Genomic DNA, 19432 nt, shown 5'->3' with positions numbered 1-19432 from the left:
ATCACGTATCAGTACATATCCATATCTTTTATAAAAAGAAAGCTGAGACTTGCCAGACTTTATCAAAGGTGTAAACATCACAGCAGATGCCTTTGTGTCAGAGTAACTGAGGATAAAACACAGAAAAACATGAAGGCGACTTTCCTGGTCTGGGATTCTATTGCAGAATTTGACCTTAAAAATATTCTGCGGTAGATCAAAAACAAAAGAAAACCATTAATCAACATATGAACATTACCTGATGCTACTGAAGTGAAGCAGAGCAAAGTTACAGAGGTTGTATTAGGGACACAGCTAAGCATTTTGCATAATTTTAAAAAGTTTAAATTTGTTCAGTATTGAACAGCAGAAATGAGGCTTTCTTTTCGGAAGAAAGGAAAAGGAAAAAAAAACAGCGGCTGACAGCGCTATAAAGAACGGTAGACTTGTGCGTAATAAACAAGCGAATAATGCAGAAAACAGAGAGATTTTTAGATTGGAAGCTGTTCTTGAAGTACACAGAGAGAGTGAGAGCTGTGCATGAAGTGTGATTTTTATCGTGTTGGAAGCGAAACAGCAAAAGTAAGGAATTCATGACGATGTTTATGTGAAGCGTAGTTTGGATCTTCTTTTGCTGCTGGTTCAATCAATATTGTTTGGAGAGAGATAAAACCTGCAGCTTCAGAATCTAGCGCAAAAAGGACGTAAACACAAAGCGTGAACCCGCCGAAACATTAGAATCAGCGAGCTGTTGGCTTTCAGCCCCGACCATGTCCATGCCCGTGCCATCGGGTGAGAAAGGCGCCATCTCACTGATTCCGATCTGTCGGCGGGTCCGTGCTTTGTGTTTACATCTTTGTGCAGAATCTGTGTACCTGCTCTCATTTACTGTTTTAGCTGTTTGGTGGTTGTTGAAATTTTGTGAGGTTTAACCTGAGATTTTGGTGTTTCGGGCAAAATAAATTTATATTTAAAAATCGGTTCAGGATTTTAATGAATCGATATCACGTAGAGCTGGGCGATATGAGATTTTTTCATATCACGATATGTTTTTTTTCATTTCAGGCGATAACGATATCTATCACGATATGAGCCAAATAACTATATTTGTAAGATTTAAATGTGCCGTTGCTCACAAGTAAAATGTGAAATAATCAGCAGCTTGTTTTTATTTAAATATTTATTTCCCATAATAAGTTCAACAGGGTAGATGTACTTAAGGAACATGAGACTTTTTCAGATAAATAAAGGCAAATATTGCAAACTACACAAAAGGCAGCCGCTAAAGCGTTTAAGTTTCAAAATAGAACAAACGAAACAGACTAAATTGTCAATTCCACTTAGAAACAAAATATTAATTCTAAAAATAAATCTTAGTTTGTTTTACAGAAGAACAGACAAAATTGACTAACTTTTGTCAATATCAAATAAACTGAGAACTAAAAGGAAATTCTCAATCTCTCCTTGTTGTATAGCTGAGCTTTTCAAACAGTTTTAACAGTTACTTTAGTCTGACAAAAGCCGAATGACGAATTAGCGCTTCCAGTCAGAGACTGAGGCTACGTCCACACGTACTCGGGTATTTTTGAAAACGGAGATTTTCCGTTTTCGTTTTAAAAAATAATCCTGTCCACACATAAAGGGAGAAATGAAGGAAAACGCTGCTATGAACATGCCAAAGCAGCAGGTGGCGCTAGATTCCTAACCGTGCAGAAATGTTGGCCAATCAGAAGTCTAGAAGCCTCGGTGGGAAAAAGTAAACAGAGCTGGGGCATAGAAGCAGAACCGAGTCGTATGTGTGGAGGGACAGTAACTGTGTATATGTAAGCATTTAAACACTGCAGAGAGTAGAATTAACAGTAACAGTATTGTAGAAATTCATTTCACCGAAACAATAACGTGGCGCACAGTGTGACGCATGCACCAGTTTATTGTATTTCCAGACTTGCTTTCGGCACAATTTACAGTGCACGCTACTCTATTTTTTGTCAGACTTGAAATAGCCGAAATACCTTCACACTACGGAACTTCTATGGCTCTTCCGTTCGACAATCTCTCCGGCATTGGAACCATCATCTGTTTTCTCTTCGGTCACGCTCGGTTGATTTTTCTAGTCGGCACACTCATTTCCTCCATTATGCGCTGGCTCCATTACCCGCTGGCTGCTTCCCAAACAAACACACGTGCGGCTTGGCACTTGTGCTGTATGTAACAAGTCACGCGACGTGACGCTGCGGCTGTGATTGGTTCGGCTCTGCGCTACTTGATTTGGATTGGCTGACCTTTTTTTTTTTTTTTTTTTTTTTTTTTTAAAAGGACAAGAGCGGCGAGGTCAATCGCGATAGCTTAATTTCTCTATCGAGTAAAAGTTATATCGCGATACATATCGTTATCGTTCTATCGCCCAGCTCTAATATCACGTTATCCAAGCTAGAATCGATTTTAATCCCTAAGTCGATAATCAAAACCCACCCCTAATAAAGACCATCCTGTGACCATGTAGTAATACAATAATTCATATAAGTAAAGACCAAGAAATGCATGTACATTTTAGCTGCATAAACAGACATCTTATTTCATATGTATGTACATTCAATTCAGTTTCATACAACCAAATCACAACAACAGTTGCCTGACACTTTATATTAAGATAAAGACCCTACAATAATACAGAGAAAACCCAACAACCAGATGATCCCCTATGAAGAAGCACTTTGGTGAAATGGAGAAAGAAAAATCTTGTAGCTGGTAGAAACCTGTGGCAGAACCGGCTTCAAGGAGGTGCAGCCATCTGCCGTGACCGGTTCAGAGTGAGGGGAGAAGAAAAAAAACAAACACTGTGGAAAAGAGTCAGAGATTAATAGTGATTAAGATTAATAACAAAGATTAATGGTTAAATGCAGGGAGGGGTATAAACACATATTGAGTGAAGAAGAAACACTCAGTGCATCATGGGAATAGCCTAGACCTATTGCAGTGTAACTAAGGGAGGATTCAGGCTCTCCTGATCCAGCCATAACTATATGCTTTATTAAAAAGCAACATTTTAAACCTAATCTTAAAAGTAGCAAGGGTGTCTGTGTCTTAAATCCAAGTAGAATCTGGTTCCACAGGGCCTGGGAGCTAAAGGCTCTGCCTCCGTTCTACTTTTAAATACCACAAGTAAGTCAGCAGTCTGACAGCGAAGTGCTCTAATGGGTTGATATGCTACTATGAGGTCATTAAGATAACATGGCCTGATTTAGAGCTGGGCGATATATCGAGTTTTTAAAACATATCGATATATTTTTATACGAGATATAAGATGTGACAATATCCTTTATATCGATTTAGTCTATGTTACGTTATAATTATAGTTGTGGAGCCGCAAGTTTGCCTCTCTTTCGTCCACTTTTGTCTCTACGCAACGTTACTCGGCCTCGCCTCTCTCCTTCACTGAAGACAACTCCCCCTCCTCCCCCATCGCTTCATGTGCAGGCAGCGACAAGATGTTAACGGAGATTTGCCGTGTCCGAGTTACTGCGCATCGCCCCATGCGTGGGGCTGGACGGCGTCAACGTGTTAACGAGCTAACCATGCTAACGAGCTAACCGCGCTAACGAGCTAACAGCGCTAACCCTAAAATCCTTTCATTCTCTCAAAAGTTGACAGCGCGTCTTATGTATGAATAGTTGGGTTGCGGTCACGTGGTTCTGATGACGCGCGGAGGCAGCGCGATTTTTGAGTGGAGGGCAGAAGTAAACATGGAGGACACTGTGGAGAGTCAGGAGAGCAGCTATTGTGCAACTTTAGACCCCGTTTCTCGGGAGAGATATAAACAGATAGTTAAAAAATATATCGGACGTGATCCGTATTCTTTGAAAATGTCCGAATACACCACAGAAGTAAAGGATTTGCCTACTAGGAGGCGATTCAAACCATCAATCCCGACAGTGATCATGGGCAACGTGAACTCGTTACAGAATAAGATTGACGAACTGTGCGCTCTGAACAACCACAGACTATACCGTGAGTGCAGCTTGTTTATCTTCACGGAGACGTGGCTAACCGAGCTAACGCCGCAGGCTAACGTAGACCTATGCGGTTTCACATCTGTGAGAGCCGATAGGGACACGCAGGCCAGCGGAAAAAGCAGAGGTGGGGGACTCATTGTCTACGTTAACAACAGATACTGTAACCCTGGACACGTCTCCGTTAAAGTTTCGGTATGCCGTCCGGACCTGGAGCTGCTAGCTGTTAGCTTGCGGCCATATTATCTACCTCGGGAGTTCAGTCATGTGATCTGTGTGTGTGTTTACATCCCTCCGAGGGCCGACGCAACAGCTGCCTGTGAGAAAATACACACAGTCACAGCAAGACTTCAGACACAAAACCCCGAGGCTTTCATTATTATATCTGGAGACTTTAACCATGCCACACTGGATTCTACTCTGGCTGCTTTTCACCAGTTTGTGAATTGTCCCACAAGGAGCAACAGGACAATTGACCTACTGTATGCTAATGTGAGAGATGCATACAGAGCCACCCCCCTCCCCCCACTAGGGAAGTCAGACCACAACCTGGTTTACCTACAGCCACAATACACACCCCTCGTCCAAAGGCAGCCTGTCACAACGCGCTCCATCCGGAGATGGACCCCAGAAAAGGAGGATGCTCTGAGAGACTGCTATGACACCACAGACTGGGATGTGCTCCTGAGCCCACATGGTGAGGACACACTGTCTTACAGACTACCTCAACTTTTGTGTGGACACAGTCGCCCCTGCTAAGACGGTACGGTGTTATCCTAATAACAAACCGTGGGTAACACAGGAAGTCAAAGCTGTCCTCAACATGAAGAAGAAGGCTTTCAGGAGCAAAGTGAAGGAGGAGATGAAAGCAGCACAGCGGGAGGTGAAACGCTGCCTGAGGGAAGCAAAGGACACCTACAGGAGGAAGGTGGAGCAGAAGTTGGAGAGGAACAATATGAGGGAGGTCTGGAATGGTGTGAAAACCATCACAGGCCACAACACCAAGAAAAGCACAGTGGGGGGGACTGTGGAGAAGGCAAACGAACTTAACAACTTCTTCAACAGGTTTGACCAGCCCACAACCCCCCCACCCTCACCCTCACCTTCACTACAGAGTCCTCCCTCGCTTCCCCCCCTTCCTGACACCATGACACCCCCCTCCTCCAATCCCTCTCTCAGCAGCAAGACATCTCCCCCCCTCCCCTCCTCCCAAACATCTCCCAGTGTCACAGTGGATCAGGTCAGGAGGCAACTGAGGAAGCTTCGCCCCAGAAAGGCAGCAGGCCCAGACAAGGTGTGTCCTAGGATGCTTAAGGCGTGTGCTGCTGAACTTGGGGAGCCGCTACAACGAGTCTTCAACCTCAGTCTGCGACTGGGGAGAGTGCCCGCCCTATGGAAGACATCCTGCATCGTCCCGGTCCCCAAAAAGAACCGGCCCAATGAGCTGAATGACTTCCGACCGGTGGCACTGACGTCACATCTTATGAAGACTCTAGAGCGGCTCTTCCTCAACCTCCTCCGACCACAGGTACAACATGCCCAGGACCCACTACAGTTTGCATACAAGGCGGGTGTCGGAGTGGAGGATGCCATCCTGTACCTCCTACACAGAGCCCACTCACACCTGGATGGGGGAAAAGGCACGGTCAGGATCCTGTTTCTTGACTTTTCCAGTGCCTTTAATACCATCCGGCCCTGTATGCTTCAGGAAAAACTGAACAGGATGGAGGTGGACCCCTGCCTGGTGGCTTGGATCTCCGACTACCTCACCGACAGACCACAGTACGTCAGGCTGAAGGACATCACGTCTGACACAGTGGTCAGCAGCACAGGAGCACCACAGGGAACTGTGCTGTCCCCTCTTCTCTTCACCCTGTACACCTCTGACTTCTGCTACAACTCTGAATTATGCCATATTCAGAAGTTTGCAGACGACACAGCCATCATGGGGTGTATCTGGGATGATCAGGAAGAGGAGTACAGAAGTCTGGTGAGGAACTTTGTCGCATGGAGTCACACAAACCACCTGCAACTCAACACCTCAAAGACTAAGGAACTGGTTGTGGACTTCGGGAGGTCCAGAGAAGGTCCACTGCCAGTTCAGATAGAGGGGGAGGAGGTGGAGGTGGTCAACAAGTACAAGTACCTCGGGCTGTGGGTGGACAATAAACTGGACTGGTCATGCAACACAGAGCACCTGTATAAAAAAGCCCAAAGCCGACTGTACTTCCTCAGGAGGCTGAGGTCTTTTAACATCTGCAGGAAGCTCCTGAGGATGTTTTACCAGTCAGTGGTTGCTGGAGTACTTTTCTATGCTGTGGTGTGCTGGGGGAGCAGCACAGCAAAGAGGGACTCATCCAGGCTGGAGAAACTGATCAGGAGGGCTAGCTCTGTGGTCGGCATGAAGCTGGACACTCTGGTGACAGTGGCAGAGAAAAGGACATTAAAGAAACTGATGGACATTATGGACAATGCTGGGCATCCTCTGCACACGGCCATAAACAACCAGAAGAGTCTGTTCAGTGACAGGTTGCTTCTCCCCAAGACAAGAACTAACAGACTTAAAAACTCCTTTGTCCCACACGCCATCAGACTGTTTAACTCCTCTCTGGAGGGGAGAGGGAGGGGAAACAGGAGGACAAAGGAGGGGGGAACAACTAAGCTGTAGTGCCTCTGCACCTCACTGTACAATACCTTGTGCAATACTTTTTGTAAATAGTCAACAGTGCAATAGACTCAATACTTGAAATGTGCAATTCACTTGTATTTTTATTTTTTATTCCTATTTATTCTATTTATCCCCTTTGTATATTTTATTTATATTTGTCTCTGTATTTATATATGTGTGTGTGTGTGTGTGTGTGTGTGTGTGTGTGTGTGTGTGTATATATATATATATATATATATATATATATATATATATATATAACAGTTCTGTAACTGTAACTTCGGTCGTTGCTGTGCTTTTTTTGGAAGTCGAATTTCCCAGAGGAACCCACCCGAGGGATTAATAAAGTTCTATCTTATCTTATCTCTCTTATCTTACTATCGAGGCTGTGGATATCACCAACTACTTGGTCCTCCAGACTTCTTACTACACTAGGCAGCAAATGAAAGCTTTCAAGAGTCTGGAGGCGTACAATTTTTTTGTCAGCGGGTGGGTCCACAACCTTGGAACAAAACGTCTCCATGATGGATACAGTTTGGTGTTTGCAAGGGTGAGTGTTTGTTCTTATATTGCTTTATCTTAAACACGCTAACAGTTAGCGGTAGCGGCTTTAACGTCAACAAACATGCCACATCCTTAGGACTTCGTTAGAGTGACAGTTGTTTGTTTCAAGGTAAACCATTCTCAGCCGTCTGTTGCATATCCAAAATCGCCTCTGCACATCGATGCTGTTCTGCCTTAAGCTTCATTCTTTTCTCTCGTTTGAGAACTGATTCCGATCTGGGTTTTCGTTCGTAGCCGAGATTGACCGTCGGAGCCCAGTCCTCCGACTCTTCGTCATCCAAAGCACTTGGGCAGCCTATAGTCCCAATCAAGTCAATATTAGACTACTAACTTAAAAGCACTAAGTAAACGAGAATTTAACGACAACCTAATGCTAATAAGTTCGTTTGCAAACATAACATTACCTCTGACGAAGTGGTCGCTGCAGACACGGGCATTGGCAGACTCTGCTCCTCCCGACTGTAAACGTAAATTTAAAATCCATTTTTTCCTACGTTTTTCGGTTAGAATTTTCCATTTTTCTCCTCTTCGTTGGGCTATTTTTGGTACCCTAAAATACCGTTTATCAGTTTCTCGGGTCGACCTACTGGAGCATCCGTAAACACAACAGGACATAGGCATTTTGCGTACTGTCTGTCTGTGATTTTGCGCTTATCTTTTTCACTTCCGACCGCCAGTCAAATTTCGCGCTTTACGTCGACGTCACGTCTACGTCAAATGAAACCTAGCTATTCTGGTTGTGCTTGATGGCCGCGAACCGATTTTATGTGGTACACGGTGCTCAGCAATCTGTCACAAATGTTTGAGTACGACTTTGGTAAGCTACGGAGCTGCACCGCTTGATAGATTGTCGGCACATTACGGCTACTGAGGAGCTTCGCGGAGTGATACGTACTGTGCTTCAACGTAATATTACCCTACTGTGTATAAGGACCATAAATGGCACCTGTAAGAGACGTGGTTATGAAGCGGATTTCAAACTCCAGGCTATCAGTCACACAGTAAAACATGGGAACAGAGCAGCTGTGAAATCTGTCTGTCTTTGTTATTACGCTCAGCGTCTTTTAGTTTACATTTTGACTGCACAATTGTGAGCTCTTTGTTTAGCACAAAAACAACCTTGTTTTCTTTTATTTATGGAGCATTATTATTTAATGAATGCTCATAATTTAATTTTGAGTAATTTTTCATGTACATCTGTGCTGTATGTTAATAAAAGTGCCTGTGTGACATCTGGGACACAGCTTTGACTAAGAACTCTCTTTTTGTTCTTACTTTATGGCTTAAAAAAAAATATTGAGATATATATCTTATATCGCCATCCAGCTAAAAAATATCGAGATATGAATTTTGGGTCATATCGCCCAGCCCTAGCCTGATTATTCAAGACCTTGTGGTGGGAGTATTTTAAATTTGGATTTAAATTCTGGATTTAACAGGAAGCTAAGCCAGAAGCAGATATAGGAGAAAAATGCTCTCTCTTTCTAGTCCCCGTCATAACTCTTGCTGCAGCATTTTGAATTAACTGAAGGAGGTAGTTCAACCTAGAAGTAATAAATGCATTAACTAGTTTTTCATGCTTACACTTTATCCCAGTTTCTGCGTATTATGACTGGAGTTTTTTGGGTTTTTTTAATGTTTTAAGCAGATGTACCATGATTTTAAATAAGTCATTTCAACTATTCTTTGTTGCAGAGGTGGGTAGGTGTGATGCAAACATGGAGGTGCAGAACAACAACCAGCCCACCTTAGACAAACACAATAATCTCTACAAGATACCAAGCCAGGAAAATCAGGTAGGTAGTAGTAGTAGTAGTATTGACCCAAAAAATAGTATTGGCCTTTTTTCTTTTTCTTTTTTTTTTTTTTTTGCCAAAAGAAGAGCATTACATGTTCCAAAATGTATAGTGTCTATATGACATTGTAAGTTAAAGCACTGTACAAGATAATTTTAGACATTGTGACTAACAGAGTGTAATGTTCTTCTTCTATTAGCATGTGGTAGTTGATGATAACTACCATCAACATATTCAAAATGTTCTGTCTGTATTAGCCTTAGACTTTGAAACAACACATAGTATTGAGAGATATGTTAAAATCACTAAGCTGAAAGGAAAAAAATGACATCTATTGAGTTATAATATACTGCTTTGTTTTACTGCTGATGGTGTTTTCTTGTTCAGAAAAATGTTCCAAGCTATAATTACTGCTGCACAATGGCAAACTTCCACATTGAGAAGAACATCGGTCGGGGTCAGTTCAGTGAGGTCTATAAAGCAACATATCTGCTTGATGGACAGCTGGTGGCACTCAAGAAGGTCCAGGTACAGCTCTTTGTACTTAGTCGCAATACATGTGGTGTTAGATCTCACTGCAGTGCAATGTCATTTCCTGTTTATGTTTATTATAGTGGAAATTGGTGTTTTGCAAGTTAATGTGTTTAACTTGATTACTTAAAGTATTTTATTTTACAAAGTAAACTGTACACGCCTTATCAAATACATTCTTCTGCTTAATCATCTGCAACTTGTAGGCATAATGTTAATTTATTTTAGTCTTTGCTAGCTTAGCTTTAACCACTGTTTAAACACTGGTAGCATAGTTGTTTACATGAATGTGTCAAATATTAAGTGAATTTCAGCCTCCTTTAGTGCTAATAATACTAGTAAAACCAAGATGCATGAAGCTGAATTCAGTTCTGCTGTGTTACCAGTATAATACCAGTATTCCTCAGGAGTAGAAGTATGTTGGGCTTAGCTTTAAACCTGCAGGGTGAGGATTGAGTGAGGCGACTAGTGGCAGCTATCACATTTGCACCGAACACAAACTAAAAAAAGTAAAATTCAGACAAAACAAGGAACACATTGCTTGAATTACATTAACACTGTATTTCATCTTCCACTGACTGATGTTTATTTCCCTCAGGAGCCTAAGATACCTGAGCTCTTGATCTTCCTTCTGTTTAATAAACCAATTAGAGTATAGTTATAGTAATCCATATGAGATCTTTCATGAGATCTTTCTGTCTGCTCCCACGCTACCCAAATGTTCTCCATTATAGTGTTTATTCAAACTCAAAACTCCCTAGACCTGTATAGAGTTAAGTATTTTAATATTTCACTGCACAGAAAGACTTCATCTTCTGTGTTCTCATTCTGAAACATGAGTTTTGTGGAAAACAAACCATCTTTACTTGTTAATAACAATGGTAAATGAGGAAAGCTGTGCCTTTGGCATTCACCCACTCATAACTGTTTATTAATTGACACATTATTCTACCGTGAGAAAGAGGTAGACATGCACATCTACGGAAGATCTCAGAAATAATTATAATTTAATAAAGATAGTCTGACAAAGAAGATGGAGATGGTTTTATGATCTATTAATAAAGTCAAACTAAGATTTGATCATGTAATCAGTTATAATGACTAATGCATGTAATCTTGTTACTGTGGATATATGCTAATCGAAACAGCAGCAACTCAGGGGTGCTGAAAGGTATATACAGGTCTTATACTGACATGCGCTCCCATCCAGACATCATCTTAAGGGAAGGTCTTGCATATTTCAGCAAGATAATGCTAAACCGCATACTACATCTATTTAAACAGCATGACTTTGTAGAGAAGATGTTAACTCATTCACTGCCAGCCATTTCCAAATCAGGTAACTCCCCACTGCCAGGGTTTTTGAGCATTTTTACTCATTTTTGAAGAGCCACAGAAAACTGTGTGTTATGATCATATAAATGCTGAACCTACCAAAATGAAGAACAGACTCTCTTCTTTCATCCAAAAAAAAAAAGCTTGTTTCTACCATTTTCCATTCTTTAGTAATCAGCTGTAGAAGAGAGGTGGGTTCCACCAAAAATGCCTGTTTTGACCAAAAAAAGGGAGAAAACGAGCTTTTTGTGAAAAATACATTTCAAGCAGAAAAGTGCCTTTGACACTAATATTTCTTGCTTTGTGACACCTCTAACATATAAAATAGTTTTTCACTTCTATAAAACAGAAATAACACTGAGAAAGGTTATGTTTTATCAAAACAATTTATTTACAAATATATGAAAAAATAAACTTCACTGACAAGCTGCCCGAGGTTGTATTCTAGCCCCTCCCATTGAAAAACGTAATTGACGTCTATAGACTTTGTAGAGAAGATGTTAACTCATTCACTGCCAGCCATTTCCAAATCAGGTAACTGCCATTGACGTCTATAGACGTCAATGGCAGTGAATGAGTTAAGTGCTGAACTGATGTGCCTGCAGTCCAGACCTTTTACCAGTTGAAAGCAACTGAAAGTGACTTATTAGGAAACAAAACAAATGTGACAAAGAATACTTGGGACCTTTAAGCAGCTAGAATCCCGTACTAGACAAGAATGGCACAACATTCCTCTCCATCAACTGGTCTCTTCAGTTCCTACATTTTTATTCACTGTTGTTAAAAAATGCGGGATGGTACACAGTGGTAAACATGACCTTGCCCAAACTTTTTTTTTAGACCTGTTGCTGCCATCAAATTAAAAAATTAGACAATCTTTTTTGTAAAATTGTTCATTTTATCACTTTAAACATTTGGTATTGTTTTATGTGTTCTGTTGTGAATAAAACGTGGGTTTATGACATTTACGAATTGTTACGTTCTGTGAGGCTGTGGGAGTGTGTGGGTGGGGTGTTTGCCCACTCTCCCCGCCTCCACCCCTCTTGCCGCTCCTACCCCTCTCTGTCTCTCTCACTCTCCTCTCTCCCCAGGACACAGCTGCTGCTGATTAGCCTCGTTTGCCACCTGACTCCAGTCAGCAATCATCCTCTGAGGCTATTTAAACTGGGGATGAGCTGTGAGCAGGGTGGCTTTTTCCTCAGTGGCTCTACGCGGTTCTGTGCTAGATTTTGGACAGACAGCCTCTTTCTGACCAGTGAGCAGACGGGCTTGTGGGCCCTGAGAGTGTCTCCCCGTGGTGGGGAGTAGGGTAGGAAGTGTGGGAAGTGCCTCCTTTTTTATTGTGTTTGTTTGGTAGTCTTCCTGCCTTTCGTGGCTGCGAGCGTTTTCTTTGTTTCTTTGGCGTTGTTGGTAAGACGGCGTTGCCGGCCCTTTAAGTTAATGTTAATGTCGTTTGTAATCCACCTGTACCATTTCGTAATAAAGTTCTATTAATACAGAACAACTCTGTCTGTTTTCCTTTTCATTCTGATTCCGGACTCATTTGTTACTGGTCCCCTCACTCACATGCCTAGACCCCTTCGGGGGGAACGTAACAATGTGGGGGCTCGTCCAGGATATGAATGGAAGGAAAATTGAGTTTTTGTGAGTTGTTTGCCGGTGGCCTGGTTAGTTGTATTGTATCGGCTGCGCTCCCTCTCCAGTTAGCAAAAGGGGAGTGTCTAGCTGAGCGTAAGCTCCTCCTTCAGGCACTCATTTTTTATTTTTCCTTTATTATTTTCGGAGTAATCCCGGGTGGGGATTAGTTCCCTGTCGGGGGTAGGCTTGTCGGTGCTTTGTGCACTTGATGCTTAGCCTTTAAAGTTGCCTCGAGCCTGGTACACTCCAGAAGCTAACTAGGCTAAGATTTTAGTAGGCAGGTCTGGGGAGAGGGTCGGCGGTACTTTTATTTATTGGTTAACCTCTGGCCACACTTTTCCCGCCTGTTTTCTCATTTGTGTATTGGAGGTGGTGCTTCTTTGTTGTTATTGTTAGCCTCAGGTAGTTTTTTGTTTTTAGAGTTGATGGCTACCTTTGATATTGCCATGTTTAAGAAAAACCCCTCGCTTGTCCAACTGGACGCCTGTAGGAAGAGGGATTTGCATGAGGTGGCATCAGGTTATAGCATTTCTGTTTCCACAGCTCTGCGTAAGGCTGAGCTGAAAGCTGCTCTTGTGTCTGGCTTGGTGGAGAAAGGGATAGTGGCCTTGCCAGTATCTGCCAGTCCACTTGAGCATGGTGCAGCGTCTCAGCCTGTTCCGCAGGCGTCAGCTCAAGCTGTAGGTCCATTGGTGTCGACACCTGTTGATCAGGGGCTGCCTGAGGACAAACCCATGACATTGCCTCGCTTCGAACCCCTCTCCATTGAATCAAGTGAAGGCTCGAAGCAGGATGCTAAGCTCCGTGTACGCCTGGCTCGTCTCCAGTTAGAAAAGGAGGACCGTGAGAGGGAGTTCCAGCTAAAGAAAGAGCTGGAGCTTAGGCGTTTAGACGCAGAGCTTGCTAGAGCCAGAGAGGTCGAATTGAGGAAGGTGGAGGTGGAGGCAGAGACAGCTGTGAGGTTGCGACAGCTGGAACTCCGGCAGGTTTCCCTTCCTCCGACTGCCTCCATTCGTCAGGTAGACACCCCGTTTGATGTAGGGAAAAACAGTCGTCTGGTTCCGATGTTCCGTGACACTGAGGTCGACAGCTACTTCGAGTCGTTTGAACGAATAGCCACGGCCTTGCACTGGCCACGGGATTCATGGGCCATTTTGCTCCAATGTAAGCTGGCGGGTAAGGCTCAAGAAGTTTGTTCCTCGTTGTCAGCTGAGGACAGCTTGGACTATGACAAGCTGAAAAGGGCTATCCTGCTGGCCTATGAGCTGGTCCCAGAAGCCTATAGGCAGCGTTTCCGGGGGTTGAGAAGAGGTCAGGGTCAGTCCTATCTTGATTTCGCCAGGGAAAAAGGTGTTCTTTTCGATCGGTGGTGTGCGGCCTGCAAAGCCACTGACCTGGCTTCGATCCGGGAACTAATGCTCATAGAGGAATTTAAGAACTGCATTGCTGAGCGCATCGCGGTATATATTAATGAACAGAAGGTTTCCTCGCTACAGCAGGCTGCGACGCTGGCTGATGAGTTCACGCTCGTCCATAAAACCAGTGTCAGTAGGTATGACCGGCGCGATGCCCCAGTGAAGGCTAGCGAGGTGCCAGTTGCACAGCACCCAAAGAGTGAGGTACTTGTGTTTCGTCCCAAGGCAGACCGAAAGTGTTTTTTCTGTTTTAAGTCTGGCCACCTGATCGCAGATTGTGAAGCTTACAGACGGAAACAATCAGTCTCGTCTTCACGTAAACCAAAAGGGGTTGGGCTGATTAAAACCATGCCTCCTGTCAGTAGGCCCCCTTCCCCTGAGACCCCGGATGAGTGTTTTAAGCCCTTCATTTTTAAGGGGATAGTTTCGCTTTCTGGTAAGACCGAGGATAAGCGTGAAGTGACCATTCTGCGTGATACTGGTGGCTCACAGTCCCTCATACTAGCTAGTGTGCTTGAATTTAATGAGAAGTCTGACTGTGACTCTAGCATCATTGTAAGAGGTGTTGGGATGAGTTTTGTGCCTGCTCCCCTCCATCATATCTGGGTACAGAGTGAGCTGGTGAGTGGTTTCTTCTCAGTGGGTGTGCGGCCTTCTCTCCCGATTAATGGGGTGGATTTTATAATGGGAAATGATATCGCGGGTGGGAAAGTTTACCCTACCCCTGAGGTGACCAACAATCCTGTTATAGAGCCTGTGTTAGATGCCCTCAGCCTGCAGCACCCGGATGTGTTCCCGGTGAGCGTTCTGACTCGTTCACGTGCCCAGCAACAAGGTGGGGGGGTTGATTTGTCAGAATCAGTGATCGGCTCTATTCTAGAGAAGGATGTGATGCCCTGCACCGATGAGGGAGATAATGGAGCCTTAGAGTTAGCTCACAGTGTGGTTGAGCCAGCTCCTGTGTCTGGAGCTCCTTTTCTGCTCACCCGGGAAGCACTTGTGAAGGCTCAGAAAGAAGACCCTTCATTAGTTCAGTGTTTTACCGCAGCAGCTCAGGATAAGGGAGGTGAGGGGAGCAAGAGGCAGACATTTTTCGTTTGGGAAGGTTTATTGATGCGCAAGTGGACCCCAAGGCCTGGAGAAGACTGGAGCGTAGTGCGGCAGTTGGTGGTTCCGACCAGTCTGCGGTGGCATGTGCTGCAGTTAGCACATGATCACGCATGGTCAGGTCATTTGGGTGTCACTAAAACATATGACCGTATACTGCAGCATTTCTTTTGGCCGGCAATGAAAGCAGATGTAGTGCAGTTTTGTAACACCTGTCACACTTGCCAGCTTGTGGGTAAACCGAACCAGGCGGTGCCCCCCGCCCCCCTACGTCCTATCCCTGCTGTCGGTGAACCTTTTGAGCATATCCTGGTAGACTGTGTTGGCCCCTTACCAAAGACGCGGGCAGGGAATCAGTTCTTGTTAACCATAATGTGTGTGTCCACTCGATACCCAGAGGCGATTCCTCTGCGGAAAATCACGACAGCAAGCATTACCAAAGCACTAGTCAAATTCTTTACCACCTTTGGCCTCCCGAAAACCGTGCAGACAGATCAGGGTACCAATTTCATGTCCAGGGATTTTAATCGGACTCTACGGTCCTTTGGAGTTTCTCATTCTGTGTCTAGTGCTTATCACCCAGAGTCACAAGGTGCACTGGAGCGGTGGCATCAAACTCTCAAGGCGATGTTGAGTAAGTATTGCCACGACACCGGAAAAAGCTGGGATGAAGGGGTCCCTTTTGTATTGTTCGCTATACGTGATGCGAAGCAGGAGTCTTTGGGGTTCAGCCCAGCTACCCTGGTGTTTGGACATGACATGCGGGGTCCGCTAAAGGTGCTGAAGGAGAGTTTTCTCAGTGGTTGTGTGCCTAAAACTACTGTGGTGGAGTTTGTAAAAACATGCAAGGACAGGTGGCAACGGGCTACTTTGTTAGCAAAAGAGGCTCTCTGTGTATCCCAGGCAAACATGAAAAAACGATGTGATCAAAAAGCAGTGGAAAGACAGTTCCAGCCTGGGGACAAAGTTCTTGTGTTGTTGCCCGTGCCCAGTTCTGCCCTCATGGCTCGTTTCTCAGGCCCCTATGTGATAGTGAAAAAAGTGTCTGACACCAACTATATTCTCAACACCCCAGAACGCAGAAGGAAGACTCGCCTATGCCATGTCAACATGTTGAAACCATACCATACCAGAGACACCAGCATGACAGAATCATCAGACACTGCTGGGACGGCTGTCCCCGGTTCAGTCCCTGTTGCCCTGCTAAGTGTTGAAGTTAAGGGTGATGATGATCTGGGTACCCTTTCTGAGGGACAGCAATGTGGGCGGTTGTCAAATTCTGTTTTTTTAGCTAAGGCCGAGGCCAACCTATCTCACCTTCCTCCGTCCCAGTGTAAAGAGGTACTTGACTTGCTGCACTCCTACCTGTCTCTTTTTAGTGACGTACCCTCGCGTACCCACGTTTGTGAGCATGACATTGACGTTGGAGACGCAGTCCCAATCAAGCAGCATGCATATCGTTGCCCCTTCGCCAAACGTGAGGTCATGAAAGAAGAAGTTGAGTACTTAGTAGAAAACGGCTTGGCACAACCTAGTTGTAGCCCCTGGAGCTCCCCATGTCTACTAACACCTAAGTCTGATGGCACACCCCGTTTCTGCACAGATTATCGGAAGGTAAACGCTGTAACGGTCTCTGACTCTTTTCCGCTTCCTCGTATGGAAGACTGCATTGACAGCATCGGCCCTGCCAAATTCATCACCAAACTCGATCTCCTTAAAGGCTACTGGCAGGTGCCTCTCACTCCCAGAGCTTCAGAGATTTCTGCATTTGTCACCCCTGACCACTTCATGCAATACACAGTAATGGCCTTTGGCATGAAAAATGCCCCAGCTACTTTTCAACGACTGATGCAGTTGGTGTTGGGAGATGTGCCCCAGTGCAATGTGTATCTAGATGACGTGGTGCTATACACAGACACATGGGCAGATCATATGTCCCTTCTGAGGACAGTGTTTCAGCGGCTAGCCGAGGCCTCGTTGACCCTCAATCTCGCTAAGTGTGAGTTTGGTAAGGCAACCGTCACTTACCTAGGTAAGCAGGTGGGGTTTGGGCAGGTCCGCCCAGTGGAGGCGAAGGTTGCTGCAATCCTGGACTACCCGAGTCCAGCCACCAGACGGGAACTAAGGCGGTTCCTAGGGATGACCGGATATTACCGGTGTTTCTGTAAGAACTTTTCTGTGGTCGTGACCCCGCTAACCAAACTGTGTAGCCCAAAGGTGCCTTTTGAATGGTCAGTTGAATGCCAGCATGCCTTTGAGTCGGCAAAATCTCTTCTGTGCAGCACCCCTGTATTGGCAGCTCCAAACTTCTCTCGCCCCTTTAAGCTAGAGGTCGATGCCAGTGCCACCGGAGCCGGGGCAGTCCTGCTGCAGGATGATGAGGAAGGTGTGTGCCATCCGGTCTGTTATTTCTCTGCAAAGTTCAAACCCCATCAACTGAACTACTCTACCATAGAGAAGGAAGCCTTAGCTCTGCTTCTAGCTCTGCAGCACTTTGAAGTGTATGTGGGCTCCAGCGCTTCCCCGGTGACCGTGTACACAGACCACAACCCCCTCGTTTTTCTGAACCGGATGTACAATCACAACCAGCGACTGATGCGCTGGGCACTCCTGGCCCAGGATTACAATCTGATGATCATACACAAGAAAGGTACTGACAATATAGTGGCTGATGCACTCTCACGCAGCTCGCAATAGGGTGTTGTTGTTGTTGTTGTTGCTGTTGTTGTTGCTGTTGTTGTTGTTTTGGTAGGGCTTCAATGTAAGGGGGGGGGGGGGGAATGTTACGTTCTGTGAGGCTGTGGGAGTGTGTGGGTGGGGTGTTTGCCCACTCTCCCCGCCTCCACCCCTCTTGCCGCTCCTACCCCTCTCTGTCTCTCTCACTCTCCTCTCTCCCCAGGACACAGCTGCTGCTGATTAGCCTCGTTTGCCACCTGACTCCAGTCAGCAATCATCCTCTGAGGCTATTTAAACTGGGGATGAGCTGTGAGCAGGGTGGCTTTTTCCTCGGTGGCTCTACGCGGTTCTGTGCTAGATTTTGGACAGACAGCCTCTTTCTGACCAGTGAGCAGACGGGCTTGTGGGCCCTGAGAGTGTCTCCCCGTGGTGGGGAGTAGGGTAGGAAGTGTGGGAAGTGCCTCCTTTTTTATTGTGTTTGTTTGGTAGTCTTCCTGCCTTTCGTGGCTGCGAGCGTTTTCTTTGTTTCTTTGGCGTTGTTGGTAAGACGGCGTTGCCGGCCCTTTAAGTTAATGTTAATGTCGTTTGTAATCCACCTGTACCATTTCGTAATAAAGTTCTATTAATACAGAACAACTCTGTCTGTTTTCCTTTTCATTCTGATTCCGGACTCATTTGTTACTGGTCCCCTCACTCACATGCCTAGACCCCTTCGGGGGGAACGTAACACGAATCATTTTCTATGAGTCTGTGGTGGCCAGTGCGATCCTCTATGCTGTTGCATGCTGGGGGAGCAGGCTGAGGGTCGCAGATGCCAACAGACTTAATAAACTGATCCGTAAGGCCAGCAATGTTGTGGGGATGGAGCTGGACTCCCTCAAGGTGGTGTCGGAGAGGCGGATGCTGTCCAAGATAAAGACAATGTTGGATAACACCTCCCACCCACTCCATGACATGTTGGTCAGTCACAGGAGCTCGTTCAGTGAGAGACTGAGATTACCGAAAAGCACCACTGAACGACACAGGAAATCATTCCTGCCTGTGGCCATCTCCCTGTACAACGCATCCACTTAACACACTGTTTGCTGCTACAACTACACATGTTTCTTTTCCAAATATTTATTTATAAGTGACTTATGTATGTATGTATGTATATATTGTACTATTCTTAGTTAGCGTATTGTCTGTCTTGTCTTAATGTTGGTTTAAAATGGAGCACTGTAACAAAAAATAATTTCCCCCAGGGATCAATAAAGTATTCTGATTCTGATTCTGATTCTGATTTCATTATGTTTTATTTACATTTACATATCTTTTCCAAATTTTGGGGAATTGGGACTGTATTTCCTGACGTGGTTATTTCTTAAAACATTTAATTTTACAATAATGGACTACACAGCACTAGGGGTGAGTTTCAGTACACTAGATATCTATCTGAAAGAACTATAACTAAATGTAAGACAGTGATTCCTCCATTGTTGTTTTCTTAAGCGTCATGAGCCAACACAATGTGGAAGAGCTATCAGAACTTTACTCAAACAGAAGCTGATTATCGTGTCAATAGTGTCACAGTCTCAATATAATACAGCCTTAATAATTACTGATGGTTTATTTAGATTGTTTCTCTTCTATTGACTGCTTTTAGCGGACTTGAGTAATTAATTTTTCCAAATCGTCTTTTCTTCCCTCACCACTGAACTGCTTGTTGAAGAT

General features: G+C 44.7%; 1 protein-coding gene across 4 annotated transcripts in view; it reads left to right on the top strand.

Annotated features, from left to right (window-relative positions):
• Positions 1-19432, top strand: part of nek6 (NIMA-related kinase 6) — a 32141-nt gene that overhangs the window by 4019 nt on the left and 8690 nt on the right. For 3 of the 4 annotated variants that reach the window (XM_085280452.1, XM_085280455.1, XM_085280454.1), the window contains exons 2-3: positions 8917-9017; positions 9405-9545. In XM_085280452.1, the coding sequence (XP_085136578.1) occupies positions 8917-9017; positions 9405-9545 (242 nt within the window). Of the gene's footprint in view, positions 1-7042; positions 7208-8916; positions 9018-9404; positions 9546-19432 lie in introns of all 4 variants that reach the window. The other variant, XM_085280453.1, reaches the window with a different exon arrangement.

The sequence above is a fragment of the Mchenga conophoros genome, linkage group LG7 (genome assembly GCF_057382185.1).
Source record: "Mchenga conophoros isolate Kocher_MC1m ecotype Shallow Benthic linkage group LG7, M_conophoros_male_GT1.1, whole genome shotgun sequence".
Classification (NCBI taxonomy): Eukaryota; Metazoa; Chordata; class Actinopteri; order Cichliformes; family Cichlidae; genus Mchenga; species Mchenga conophoros.
This window is presented reverse-complemented; position numbering and strand designations above follow the sequence as displayed.